The sequence below is a fragment of the Nycticebus coucang genome, chromosome X (genome assembly GCF_027406575.1).
Source record: "Nycticebus coucang isolate mNycCou1 chromosome X, mNycCou1.pri, whole genome shotgun sequence".
NCBI lineage: Eukaryota > Metazoa > Chordata > Mammalia > Primates > Lorisidae > Nycticebus > Nycticebus coucang.
In genome coordinates this window covers 75,204,694-75,219,576 of record NC_069804.1, presented here as the reverse complement: position 1 = coordinate 75,219,576, position 14,883 = coordinate 75,204,694, and the positions used below count along the sequence as shown (strand labels likewise).

At 38.6% G+C, this 14,883-nt stretch overlaps 1 protein-coding gene across 2 annotated transcripts in view; it reads left to right on the top strand.

The window, feature by feature from the left end:
- Positions 1 to 14,883, top strand: part of OPHN1 (oligophrenin 1) — a 721,258-nt gene that overhangs the window by 438,770 nt on the left and 267,605 nt on the right. For both annotated transcript variants that reach the window (XM_053579945.1, XM_053579942.1), the window contains exon 7: positions 14,481 to 14,591. In XM_053579945.1, coding sequence (XP_053435920.1) covers positions 14,481 to 14,591 — 111 coding nt within the window. The remainder of the gene's footprint in view (positions 1 to 14,480; positions 14,592 to 14,883) is intronic.

Here is a 14,883-nt window from a genome sequence, read left to right as displayed (position 1 = left end):
GATCTTTTTTTGCTCTCCATTTCTCTTCCTTTTTGAGAGTTTGGGAGTGTTCAAAGTCTGTCTTCAATGTCAGAAATCCTTTCTTCTGCTTACTCCACTCTGTTACTGAGGGATTCTACTGTATTTTTCAGATCTTTGAGGGCTGGAAATTCTTGCTTCAGTGCGTCAAAATCTTTGGTGGTTTTGTCTTTAAATTCGTTATATTCTTGAGACAACTTTTGAATTTCTCCTTGAATTTCTAATTCTGGCTTTTGATTTGCTCCTTGAATTTCTAATTCCAAATTTTTCTCCATTCTATTAATCCTGTTTGCAATGCAAATTCTGCATTCGTTTTCTGACATCTCACTCATCTGTTTATATATGGGATCTTCAGTTACACCTGCTATATCTTCCTTTAGGGTGGGGGTTTGATCTATTACGGTTTTTCATGTTACCAGAGATTTTTCTGCTGATTCCACCTCATGATTGTTTTACACCGTTTGATTTTTCCCCTGGAGCTTTGTCGAGTACCCGTACAGTGCTATGGCCTGAGAAACTGGGGACCTGTTTGGTGTGGTGGGACAAAGTGGTTCTGTCTTGTTTTCAGCTGGTCTCTGTTTGACCCTAGTGAAACAGTTACTCTGGGTTGCAGTCTCAGCTGTGGAGAAATGGCAGCAATTAAGTCACCCTGCCCTTCTCAGACAACAATTGGAAAAGGAAAATCAAACCTTCCTACAACCGCACACCCAGGGCACCACTTGAATAGTCCTCGGGCGATTGGCTCAGTTCAAAATGTCCAAATCAATTGTCTCAGTCAGCACCTGTCTCAGTTGGGAGAGTTTAAAATGTCTCTTGCAACTGAATTGCAGGGGTCTGGTGACAACTCACATATGGCTTGCTCCGGTGCTCCATAGTGTCAGGAGGACCCACCCAGGAAATAGATTAGTGTGGGAAGGTTGATGCCTCCTTCCCCAACTTGCACCTGTGTCACACCCAGTCACTGATAGCCCTGCAGGGCTGTGAACCAGTTGCCTCTAGTGAACAGATACTCCACAGGTTTGCACCTGCCTGTATCACAAGGAAATCTATTTCTGCTCAGCCAGGCCACTGTGCTCTGCCTCTATCCAGCAGGGGGAGATGAGGCCTGACAACCATTGGCACTTGATGGAGGCTGTTTGTTGTTCACTGAGTTCCAGCCCCGCCCCTGATTGATGGTATCTTTCACTGTTTTTCCTATGCTTTCTTTTAGGATTTTTATTGCTTCATGCCTTAAATTTAAGTCCTTTATCCATTTTTTTATTATACATATTTATTTTTTATTGTTGGGAATTCATTGAGGGTACAAGAAACCAGGTCACTCTGATTGCATTTGTTAGGCAAAGTCTCTCTTGCACCTTTATCCATCTTGAATCAATTTTTGTGAGTGGAGAAAGGTATATCTCCAGTTTCAGTCTTTTACATGTAGATATCCAGTTCTCCCATTACCATTTATTGAATAGGGAGTCTTTCCCCCAAGGTATGATCTTATTTGGTTTATCGAAGTTTAGGTGGTTGTAAGATGTTAGTTTCATTTCCTGGTTTTCTATTGGATTCCAAATGTCTATGTCTCTATTTTTGAGCCAATGGTATGTAGTCTTGACCACTATGGCCTTGTAGTACAGCCTAAAATCTGGTATGGTGATGCCCCCAGCTTTATTTTTATTACTAAGAACTGCCTAAGCTATATGGGGCTTTTTCTGGTTCCATACAAAATGCAGAATCGATTTTTCCAAATCTTGAAAGTACGATGTTGGTATTTTAATAGAAATGGCATTGAATAGGTAGATTGCTTTGGGAAGTATAGACATTTTAACAATGTTGATTCTTCCCAGCCATGAGCATGGTATGTTCTTCCATTTGTTAATATCCTCTGCTATTTCCTTTCTTAGGGTTTCATAATTTTCTTTATAGAGGTCCTTCACCTCTTTTGTAGGTACATTCCTAGGTATTTCATTTTCTTGAAGTTATGGTGAAGAGAGTTGTGTCCTTAATTAGCTTCTCCTCTTGGCTGTAATTGTCGTATACAAAGGGTACTGACTTGTGGTTGTTGATTTTATGTGCTGAGACATTACTGTATTTTTTGATGACCTCCAGGAGTCTTGTGGTTGAGTCTTTGGGGTTCTCTAAGTACAAGATCATATCATCAGTGAAGGCGGAAGAGTTTGACTTTGACCTTCTCTTCTCCCATTTGAATACCCTTTATTTCCTTGTCTTGTCTAATTATACTGGCTAGAACCTGTAGCCCTATGTTGAATAGTAATGGTGACAGAGGACAAGCTGGTCTCTTTCCAATTCTATGAGGAAAAGTTTCAGTTTTACTTCATTCAGTAAAATATTAGCTGTGGGTTTGTCATAGATAGATTTGTTCAGTTCAAGAAGTGTGCCACCTATGCCTATAGAAATGGATGCTGGGTTTTATTGAATGCTTTTTCTACATCTATTGAAACGTTCATATGGGCTTTGTTTTTGTTTTTGTTGATAAGATGAATAACATTTATGGACTTTTGTATGTTAAACCAGCCTTGTATTGCTGGGATGAAACCTATTTGATCATGATGTATGACATTTTTGATTATTGTCTAGTATTTTCTTGTGAATTTTTGCATCTAAATTCATTAGTGAAATTGGGGTGAAATTTTCCTTTTTAGTTGAGTCTTTTCCTGATTTTGGTATCAGGGTTATGTTTGCTTCATAGAATGCTTTGGGTAAGATTCCTTCCTCCTCAATTTTTTGTAATAATTTCTGCAGTATAGGAGTAAGCTGTTCCTTGAAGGTTTGATAGAATTCTGGTGTGAAGCCATCTGGACCAGGGCATTTTTTTGTTGGAATATTCTTTATTATTTCTTTGCTATAAGAGCTTGAAATTGGTTAGTTCACGAGCTCCATTTCTTTCTGGATAAATCTAGGGGACGGTGTGATTGCAAATATTCATTCATTCCCTTCACATTGTCAAATTTCTGGGCATAGAGATTCTGGTAGTATTCAGAGATGATCTCTTGTGTCTCTGTGGCATCAGTTGTTATTTTCCCTTTGTCATTTCTGATTGAGGTTACTAGACATTTTACTTTTCTATTTCTAGTTGGTCTGGCCAGAGGTTTGTTTATTTTTTCAAGAAACCAACTCCTTATTTCATTAATTTTCTGAATGATTCTTTTCTTTTCAATTTCATTGATGTCTGATTTAGTTTTGGATATTTCTTTTCTTCTGCTGGGTTTAGGCTTATATTCTTCTTCTTTTTCCAATTCCATAAGATGGCTTGTGAGTTTGTTGATGCTCTCTCTTTCTGTTTTTCGAATGTAGGCATCTAAAGCGATAAATTTTCCTCTCAGAACTGCTTTTGCATTATCCTACAGGTTTTGGTAGCATGTGTCTTTATTGTTGTTGTGCTCAAGGAAGTTTATGATTTCTTCTTTTATTTTTTCCTGCACCCAAGTGTCATTCAACTGAAGCTTGTTTCATTTCAATGCCTTGTGTGGGGTTGAACATTTTTGCTGGAGTTGAGTTCCACCTTTAGTGCCTTGTTGTCTGAGAAGATACTAGGTAAAATTTCAGTTATTTTTATTCTACTGAGATTTATTTTGTGTCCTATGATATGATCAATTTTGGATAATGTTCTGTTGGTCAATGAGAAGAATGTTCTTTATCTTTGTGATGCATTGTTCTAGATGTTTCTATCAAGCACAGTTGTCCTAGGGTGTAATTTATGCCCCTTATATATTTGTTTAATTTCTGTTTAGAAGAACTTTCCAGCTCTGTGATAGGCGTTTTAAAGTCCCCTGGTATTATGGTGTTATAGGATGTCATATTGCTCAGACTGAGTAAGGTCTGTTGTAAGAATCAGGGAGCATTTAATTTGTGTGCATAAATATTTACGATTGAAATGTCTTGTTGTATTTTTCCCTTGACCAATGTAAAGTGACTATCTTTGTCTTTTTTGACTTTAGTTGCTTTAAATCCACATGTATTTGAAAATAAGATTGCAACCCCTCTTTTCTTCTGAATTCCGTTTGCCTGAAAATTGTCTTGCAACCCTTAAGTCGGAGTTTTAATTTGACTTTTGAGGCTAGGTGTGTTTCCTGCAGACAGAAAATGGATGGCTTGTGTTTTTTAATCCACTTTGCCAATCTATGACTCTTCAGTGGGGAATTCAAGGCATTAACATTTATTAAGATGATTGATAAGTGTGGTAGCATTTTATTCATCTTAATTTGTAAGAGTCTATTGCTTAGTTTTATCTTTTGCATCATTGTAGAAGTTAGGTTCTGTCTTTTAATTACTGAGTTCTTACTTTGTTGTTGATCCATTGTGATGATCAGTGTGTGGAACAGGTTGAATTATTTCCTGGAGAGTTGGTCTTGTTGTGGCTAATTTTGTCAATGTTTGCATATCAGTAAAAGATTTGATTTCTCCATCAATTTTAAAGCTCTGCTTAGAAGGATATAGCATTCTGTGTTGGAAATTGTTCTGTTCAAGTAGATTAAAGGTAGATGACCATTGTTTTCTGGCTTGAAAATTTTCTTCAGAGAATTCTGCAGTCACCATGATGGATTTGCCCCTGTAGGTCAATTGGCACTTACTCTTGGCAGCTTGAAGAATCTTTTCTTTTGTCTTGACTTTGGACAGGTTCATCACAATGTGTCTTGGAGAAGCTGTGTTACATTTGAGATTACCTGGGGTCCGATATCTCTCTGAAAGGAGTACGTCAGAACCTTTGGTCATATTTGGGAAACTTTTATTTATAATATTCTCTGCTATGGCATCCATTCCCCTGCAGCAATCTTCTTCTTTTTTTTTTTTTTTTTTGTAGAGACAGAGTCTCACTTTATGGCCCTTGGTAGAGTGCCGTGGCCTCACACAGCTCACAGCAACCTCCAACTCCGGGGCCCAAGCGATTCTCTTGCCTCAGCCTCCCAAGTAGCTGGGACTACAGGTGCCTGCCACAACGCCCGGCTATTTTTTGGTTGCAGTTTGGCCGGGGCCGGGTCCGAACCCGCCACCCTTGGCATACGGGGCCGACGCCCTACCGACTGAGCCACAGGCGCCGCCCGCAATCTTCTTCTCCTTTTGGGATACCTGTAACTTGTATGTTTGAATGCTTCATAAAGTTCTATAATTCTGTCAGTGAATGTTCTGCTTTCGCTCTCGTCTTTTCTGCCTCTTTAACTGTCTAAGTTATCTGAAGAGCTTTGTCCTCTACCTCTGAGAGTCTTTCTTCTGCATAGTCTAATCTGTTGTTGATACTTTATATTGCATCATTAAGTTCCCTAATTGATTACTTCAGTTCCTTCAGCTCTGCTATATCCTTTCTATAGTCTTCATATTGTTCATCTTTCAATTGATTCTGTATTTGGATTTCCTTTTGGTTATTTTCTACTTTATCAGCAGTTTCCTACATTGTTTCCATCATTTCCTTCATTTTTTTCAACATCTGTATTCTAAATTCCCTTTCTGTCATTTCTAACCTTTGTTTATAGGTGGTATCCTCTGCAGTAGCTACCTCACGGTCCCTTGAGGGGGTTGCTTTGGACTGGTTTTTCATGTTGCCAGGATTTTTCTGCTGATTCTTCCTTATGAGTGTTTTCTTTTATCTATTTTTTTGCCCTAATTTTCCTTTCACTTCCCCTTGCTCTTTAAGTTGCCCTGCCTCTGGCTTAGGGTTTCGATGACTCAGCTGCCAGCGGGATTGGACTGAACGAATGCATGTAACCACTTGCCAGTTCTCCACTACTTTTGTCCTCATCATGGGGTCCAAAAGTCTCTCGTTGACTCCCTGTGTCCCCAAAGGGATATGTCTAGGCAGATCTCACCAGCCAGAGATGCCTGAAGTCTTCTCTCCCCAGTGTCACCATGCCCAGGTGCTAGGAAGGTGTTATTCAACTGCCATCTTGCTCCTCCCCACTGATGATGAGCATCTTTTTGTTTTATTGATCTTGTGATTCTTTTTTGTTTTCAATTTCATTTAAATATCCACTAATTTTGGTTATTTCTTTTCTTCTGCTGGTTTTGGGGTGGAATGTTCTTCCTTTTTCAGTTGCTTGAGATGATCCATTAAGTTGTTGGCTTCCTTTCTTTCTGTTTTCTTGATGAAGGCTTCCAATGCTATAAATTTCCCTCTTAGGACTGCCTTTGCAGTAATCCACAGTTTCTGATAATTTTTATTTCATTATCATTTAGTTCCAAAAGTTGAGTGATTTCCTTCTTAATCTCGTCTTTGACCCAGCTATCATTCAGCCTAAGATAATTTAGTTTCCATGACTTTGAGTATGAATATTCCTGTCACTGTTCAATTAAACTTATTCTATGGTGGACTGAGAAGATACAAGGAATAATTTCTATATTTTATATTTGCTGAGGTTAGACTTCTATCCTAAGATATGATTAATTTGGTGGATGTTCCATGGGCTGATGAGAAGAATGTATATTCCCTTTTATTAGGATGAAATATTCTGTAGATGTCTGTTAAATCCATTTGTTCTAGAGTCAGGTTTAAGTCTAATATTTCTTTGTTTAGTTTCTTCTTGGAGGATCTATCAAAGACTGGCAAAGGGGTGTTAAAATCTCTAACTATTGTAGTGAAGGAAGGTATCTAGTTGTTCATATCCATTAGAGTTTGCTTTATGAATTGAGGAACATTCTGATAAATTGTATAAATGTTAATTACCAAGATGTCTTCATGTTGAGTGTTTCTCTTGACAAATAGATAGTGTCCATCTTTTTTTTTTTTATCTTTGTTTGTTTAAAGCCTATTGTATCTGCTACTAAAATTGCAACCCCTGCTTTTTTTGGTTTCCATTTGCCTGAATTATCGATGTGTATCCCTTCACCCTGAGTCTATTTTTATCCTTTATGGTAAGATGAGATTCTTATATGCATCAGATATCTAGTCTGAGTTTATATATCCAGTCATCCAACCTGTGCCTCTTTAGAGGACAATTTAAACCATTCACATTTATTGGGAGAATTGATAAGTCTGGTAGTGTTTTGGGAGTCATGTTTTTCAAATGTCCAATGGACGTTTTTAATCCTTTCACCACTGTGGAAGTGGGTTTTATTCAAAAATTTCTGAGTGAGTTTACTATGGTGGTAGAACATTGTGCTGGTCATTGTGGAGGATTGGTATGAGAATATCCTGGAGAGCTGGTTTAGCTCTCCAGTTTATTCGAATTTCCTCAACGTATGTGTCATTAAAGTATTTGATTTCTCCATCACATATGAAAGTCAATTTAGCTAGATACAGTGTTCTAGGCTGAAAGTTGTTTTGTTTTAGTAGGTTGAAGTTCAATGACCAGCCTCTTCTAGTTTGAAAAGTTTCAGCTGAGAGATCGGCAGTCATTCTGCTAGTTTTCCTTTTGTAAGTTATGATTTTCTTACATTTGGCTGCTTGTAGGATTTTCTCCTTCATATTAACTTTGGCAAAGTTAATCTGAATGTGTCTAAGAGATGCTTTATTTAGATTGAGTCTTTTTGGGGTTCTGAAACTGTCTACCATCTGAGTTTCTGTATCTTTTGCCATGCTTGTGAAATTCTCTTCTATAATCTCTTGAAGTAGAGCATCTGTACCTTTAGGACCATCCTCTTCTCTTTCAGGAATTCCTATAATATTAATGTCAGATATTTTGGAGTGATCCCACAACTCTCTCAAGGAATAATCAGTTTTTCCTCTGAATTTGTCTGTCTCTTTGAGTGTTTGGGAACATTCAAAAGCTTTGTCTTCAGTTTCATTGATCTTTTCTTCTGCCTGGTCAACTCTATTACTGAGGGATTCTACTGTATTTTGGAGCTTCTTAAATAACTTTTTCATTTCCTTGAGCTCTGCTTTGTCTTCATTATGTCCATATCTTTGGTGACTTTGTCTTTGAATTCATTAAATTCTTCAGACAACTTTAGAACTTTTCTTTGGATTTCAGTTTCTAACTTTTTTCCATTCTATTCATCTTCTTTGCCATTTATATTCGAATTTGATTTCTGACATTGCTGCCATTTGTCTATGCGTGGCTTTTTTGGTTTTATTTCCTTTGTCATTCCTTGGCAGTGGTGGTGGGGAGTTAATCTACTATGGTTATTCATGTTGCCAGAGTTCTTCCATTGGTTCTGTCCCATGTTTATTTTCCAGTGTTTGGTTATTAGAACTGGTAGGGGTTCCCAGAAAATAGAGTTAATCAGTGCCTTACCAAAGTGCTAGGCTTTGTAATTTTTCCTTATCCCCTACAACCTTACACAGGCACCTTTCAGACTTTTGGCCGGGGATGCTGAGGATATACTTGGTGAGTTAGCACAAGCTAGCTCTCTTTGGAAATTAGCCATCCTCTACCTTAGCCTAAGAAGCCACAGTCTTAGGTTTAAATCTCATCGTGGGGAGATACAGATAGCTGTGGGACCCTGCCCACATCCTTCAGTTCTTTTCTGCTATAGAAGGTCAACTTCAGAGTGTCCCCCAGGTGGACAGCCCCAGACGTGAGTTCCAATCAAATTGTCTTGGGAAGTACCACTCCTGCTCAAAAGAGAGGGATCCAGAGATCTCCAGCACCTCAATTGGAACCAGGGGTCCACGCCCCCTCCTGTCAGTCTCAGTCCACACTGGTGTCTGTTTCTCTCATCTCCAGCCCAGCTGGAGCCAGGGGCCACACCCCTGCCAGCCAGTCTCAGTCCACACACGGCAAGCCTCTGCTCACCAGCCCAGTTGGAGTCAGGGGAGCAGGCCCCCATCTGCCAGTCTCAGTTCACACCCAGCAAGTCTCTGCTCACAGGTCCTTCGAGTGAGGGGACCATGCCCCTGCCCACATCTCAGTCCACAACAGGAGGCTTGTTGGCTCCCTTGCCCTCAGATCTCAGTCCACACCTGGCAAGCCTTTTCTCTGCCTGCTGAACTCAGTCCACAACAGGTAACCACTCTCCCACTTTTGGGCACCATCAGTGCTGGGGGTTCTGAACCACCTCCCCCCAGACACAGCCTGAACTGATGCAAAGTGTTAACCATGCTCCTCCTGCTGAGTGTCCCCTTTCTTCCCATGCTCTCTTTCTTCCCTAAGTCACGGATTCCTTCCTGATGTTGGGTGGTCCACACTATGCTTAGATCTCTCAGGAAAAGACCAAACACTCTGTACTCTGTAGTAGGCAGAACTTCAGACCGCCATGCAATGGGGGAAGGGTGGATTGTACATTTGGAGTTGGGGGGAAAATATTTGTTCAATTTTATGCCTAGTGGAATGGTGTATAGTTCACAAGTGGGACCTCCCTGGAGAAAGAGACCCGGTATTTAGTGGCTCTCTCCAGTGAGGTAAAATGAGAGGTCTTGGGTCCCTGCTTGCTTGCAGAGAGCCTGTTGGGGGCCTCCCGCTTGTGGGAGGGTTCTCCCATCCTTTAGATGATAGGCTTTGTACCTGTAATTTGTTTTCTTGAATGCTCTTCCTTAGAGTCACAGCTGAACTTGTTTCTTGGTTCAGCTCCCCACCTTTGGCTTCATAGAGTCTGATTCTGTCCAGTTTTTCTCCTTCTGGTCAGGAGCCTCTGCCAAGGGTTTCTACTAGTCAGCCATCTTCCCAGAATTCCTCTAGGTTTTTTTTTTTTTTTTTTTTTTTTCCCAGTTTTTGGCTGTGGCTGGGTTTAAACCCACCACCTCTGGCATATGAGGCCGGCACCCTACTCCTTTGAGCCACAGGCACCGCCCTAGGTTTTTTTTTTTTTTTAAGGTGAAAGGTTATAGTATTGATAATAGAGTTTTCTTTTGTTCTAATTAGTGCATTTAATGCCAAATTTTCCTCTAAGCACTGCTTTTGTGAACAATGTCATTGCCTTTTTCCTTCCTGCTGGATCTGTAATAGAGAAAGTTTCTATTTCTACTTAGAGTTCTATTAGTTTTTATCTCATGTATTTTGATGTTTTATTGTTTGGTACAGTCACATTAAATTATTTTATGTTTGCGGAGAATTGACATCTTCATCATTATGTTATACCCCTCTTTTTTTCTTGACTGTTTTCTTTGTTCTAAAGTATGCTTTTTCTGAAATTGATGTAGCTACTCCAGCCTTCTTTTGATTACCATTAGAATTATAAATCATTCCCTATGCTTTTACTTTTAATCCTTGCTTTTATTTTTATTTATTTATTTAGAAACAGAGTCTCACTTTGTCACCCTTGGTAGAGTGTCATAGAATCACAGCTCACAGCAACCTCAAACTCTAGGGCTCACGTGATTCTCTTGCCTCAGCCTTCCAAGTAGCTCAGACTACAGGCACCCGCCACAACGCCCAGCTATTTTTTGTTGTGGTTGTCATTGTTGTTTAGCTGGCCTGGGCCAGGGTTGAACCCGCCAGCCTCAGTGTACGTGGCTGGCACCATAACCACTGTGCTACAGGTGCTGAGCCTGCTTTTATATTTAAAACAACATCTTATATATATATCATATAGTTGACTTTTATGTTCATGATTTCCTTAGAAATTGGAGTATGCATTTATACTTAATCTGTGTCTGCTTTCAAATTATGCTCTACTGCTTATGGTCAGTATAAGAACTTATAACAGGAGTATTTCCAATTTCTCCCATCAGTCAGTTATAATATTATTTTCCTTTTTATTAATTTTTAAGGTATAATTACCTAGTATTATATTATTATTATTATTTTTAGAGACAGAGTTTCATTTTATCACCTCAGTAGAGTGCCGTGACATCACAGCTCACAGCAACCTCCAGCTCTTGGGCTTAGGTGATTCTCTTGCCTCAGCTTCCTGAGTAGCTGGGATTACAGGTGCCCACCACAATGCCTGGCTATTTTTTTGTTGCAGTTTGGCCAGGGCAGGGTTTTAACTCACCACCTTCGGTATATGGGGCCAGCGCCCTACTCACTGAACCACAAGTGCCACACTACCTAGTATATTATTGCAATGATTCTTTTATATAAAACGTATCCATTAGTTCTATTAATAATAAGAAAAATATAAGATTTATTTTATCTTTATGCATTATTTCTCTGTCGTTATTTTTTTTCCCTTTTTTTTTTTATTGTTGGGGATTCATTGAGGGTACAATAAGCCAGTTACACTGATTGCAATTGTTAGGTAAAGTCCCTCTTGCAATCATGTCTTGCCCCCTGTTATTTTTTTCTTAAGGTAGGTCCATCATTTTTTTCCTGTTTGCAGAACTAAAATTTTCTCATTTCTTATAAGAGAAGTCTGCTGGCAACAAATTCTTTCTTTCCTTTTTTTTTTTTTTTTTTTTCCGTAGAGACAGAGTCTCACTTTATCACCCTGGGTAGAGTGCTGTGGCATCACACAGCTCACAGCAACCTCCAACTACTGGGCTTAGGCAATTCCCTTGCCTCAGCCTCCCAAGTAGCTGGGGCTATAGGCACCCGCCACAACGCCTGGCTATTTATTTTGCAATTTGGCCAAGGCTGGGTTTGAACCCACCACCCTCGGTATATGGGGCCAGTGCCCTGCCCACTGAGCCACAGGTGCTACCCTCTTTTTCTTTTCTTTTTTTTTTTTTGAGAAAACTTTTGAAGCATTATTTTGCATTATACATAATTCTACATTGGTTGCTTTTATTTCTTTTAACACATGAATTTTTTATTCTACTCACTTCTTCTTTCATGGTTTCTTTTTTTTTTTTTCTTTTTGTGAGATGGAGTCTCACTCTGTTGCCCTAGATAGAGTGCTGTGGTGTCATAGCTCATAGCAATCTCAAACTGTTAGGCTCAAATGATCCTCTTGCCTCAGTCTTCCCAAGTAGCTGGGACTACAGGCACCCACCACAACACCTAGCTAGTTTTTCTGTTTTTAGTATATACAGGGTCTTGCTCTTGTTCAGGCTGATCTTGAACTCCTGACTGCAAACAATCCACCTGCCTCAGCCTCCCAGAGTGCTATGATTACAGGCATGAGCCACCTGGTCTGCCTCTTGCATAGTTTCTTAAGAGAAGTCTGTTATAGTTCTTTTTTTATTATTTCAGATTAGTTTAGGGAACAAAGAATTAGATTACAATGTTTGTATTTGTTAGGTAAAGTCCTTTTAATAATTGTGTTCCACTTCCAAGAGGTGTGCCAATCACCCTTCCATTGCCTCCATATCACCATCCCCCTCCTTCCTACCTATCCTTTCCTCTCTCTCTCATTCTCCTGCCTCCCCTCTTAAATTGATTTGAGGTTTTCTCTTATGTGGGTATATCATAGATCATCTACTGGTTTTATTTTAGAATTCAGTACATTGGATTCTTGCTTTTCTATTCTTGTGAAAGTTTACTAATAAGAATGTGTTCCAACTCCATCTAGGTTAATACAAAAGTTATAAAGTCCCCATCTTTTTAATGACTGAATAGTATTCCATGGTATACATATACCACAGCTTGTTAATCCATTCCTGGGTTGGTGGGCATTTAGGTTGTTTTCACATTTCAGTGATTTTAAATTGAATTGTGGTCAACAGTCTAGTGCACATGTGATAAAATGATTTTTTTTCTTCTGAGAAGATGTCTAGTAATGGGATTGCAGGATCAAATGGGAGATCTAATTTGAGTTCTTTGAGGAGTCTCCACACGTGCTTCCAAAAAAGTTGTATTAGTTTGCAGTTCCATGATATAATTGTTCACCTTGCTTTTTTTCATGTAGATTCTCTTATGATTTTGTCTAGTCTTTGTTATTTATTATTATTATCATTATTATTATTATTAGTTTTGAAACAAGAGTCTGACTCTTTGCCCTGGGTAGAGTGCCATAGCTTTATAGCTCACAGTAACCTCAAATTCCTGGCTCAAGCAAACTTCCTGCCTCAGCTTCCCGAGTAGCTGGGACTGCACACATGCACCACAATGCCTGGCTAGTTTTTTCTATTTTTAGTAGAGATAGGGTCTTGTTCTTCCTCAGGTTGGTCTGGAACTCCTGAGCTCAGACAGTCCACCCTACTCAGCCTCCCAGAGTGCTAGGATTATAGTTGTGGGCCACTACGCCTGGTGATTTTTTGTAGTCTTTGATTTTCTCAGTTTCATTATAACTACATGGAATTTTTTGGTTATTTATCTGAATTGGTTTCCTTTGAGCTTTCTGTATCTGTGGTTTGGTATCTGTATTTTAATTTGGAAAATTGCCAGACATTATTAGTTCAAATATGTCTTTCGTTTATTGCTATTTTTTGTTTCCTTCTGATATTCCAAGTATGCATATGTTAACACTTTTTGTAATTGTCCAATAATTCTTTTTATTTCTATTTCAGTTTTCAAAGTTTCTGTGGACCTATCTTCAAGGTCTCTAATTCTTTCCTCAGCTGTGTCCAATCTATTGATGATTTAGGATATTCTCCAGTTTGGCTCTAGTGTTTTTGATATTTAACATTTTCTCTAGATTCTTTGAGTATTCATATATTTGCTAATATTATACATGAGTTCTTACATTTTGTCTTCTTTTTCCATTGGAACCCTTTTAAATTTTGAGTGTTAAAATTCCACAATCTTTGGCTTATGTAAATTTGGTTCTTATACTTGTCCTTTCACTTCAGACTGATTTTTTCCTTTTAGTATGCCTTGTACTTTCTTGGTGAAAGTCAGGGATGATGTTTAAGTAAAAAGAACTGAAATAAATATGTCTTTAATGTGAACTTTTTGTGTTTGTTGTGGCTAGGGGGCTTTGCTGTGCTTAGTTTACTGTTACTGTTGCAGTCAGAGGCTTCAATTTCTTATTGTATTATTCTTTTTCTCTAAATTTTCTTAGGCCTTCTTAAATAAGTTCTGAGACTTTCATTTCTTTTACTTTTAATTTCACTAGTTCTGGCCATAGTATCTTACTCTGTTCCCAGGCTTCCACTCTTATAAGCTCTGGTTCTCTATATTTACTTTTTAGTTTTTGAAGCAACAACTTTTCATTCATCTTGAATTCTCCATTGGATCTAAGAAGAGATGTTGATTTTCTATTTGTTCACCATTTTTCTAGTTGTCAGGATGGGTCTTGTGTTATGACTTCTAAGCTTCTTTCATGTTTGACCAAAACTAGAATCTACTTTTTGTCTCCTGGTTTCATGTTCTCTATCTATAAAATAAAGGCAATGGCTTTATCTATCCATAAAATAAAGCCAGTTGCTCAGTGTTTAGGGCACTGGCCACATACACTGAGGCAGGTGGTTTTGAACCCAGCCAAGGCCTGCTAAACAACAATGACAACTGCAACAACAACAAAAATAAAAATAGCCGGGTGTTATGGCAGGTGCCTGTAGCCCTAGCTATTTGGGAGCCAGAGGCAAGAGAATCACTTAAGCCCAAGAGTTTAAGGTCGCTGTAAGCTGTGACGTCATGACATTCTACCGAGGTGACATAGTGAAACTGTTTCAAAATAAATAAATAAATAAATGAATGAATAAAGACAACATCACTCGTTGATGGCTAATTGCTCCTCTAACTATAGCATTTTGTTGAGTCCATAAGCACTGACTTTACAAATGACTATGCCAATCTGTGACATTTCTTGCCTTTCCTCTTTAGGCAGACCTTCAGGTGGACAAGGAGAGGCATAATTTCTTTGAGTCCTCTCTTGATTATGTTTATCAAATTCAGGAAGTTCAGGAGTCCAAGAAGTTCAATATTGTGGAACCTGTAAGTTTTCTCTATTGATGAATGTTGTAAGGTTGTTTAGCAAATGTCTACAAATGTGTGAAAACTTGATCATGGAATTTGTTTCTCAAAAAATGTGAAGAATAATTAATGTTTAATAATAAATGTCAAGAATATGGTTACAGTGACTTAAGTATTTTTTGCTCTCTCACTAATATTCCTTCCCTTTCTCCCCTATCCTATTTGTCTCTATTATTTTTTTAGAGAGTCTTGCTATGTTTATTTTATTTTATTTTTTTTTGGAGACAGAGTCTCACTTTGTCACCATTGGTAG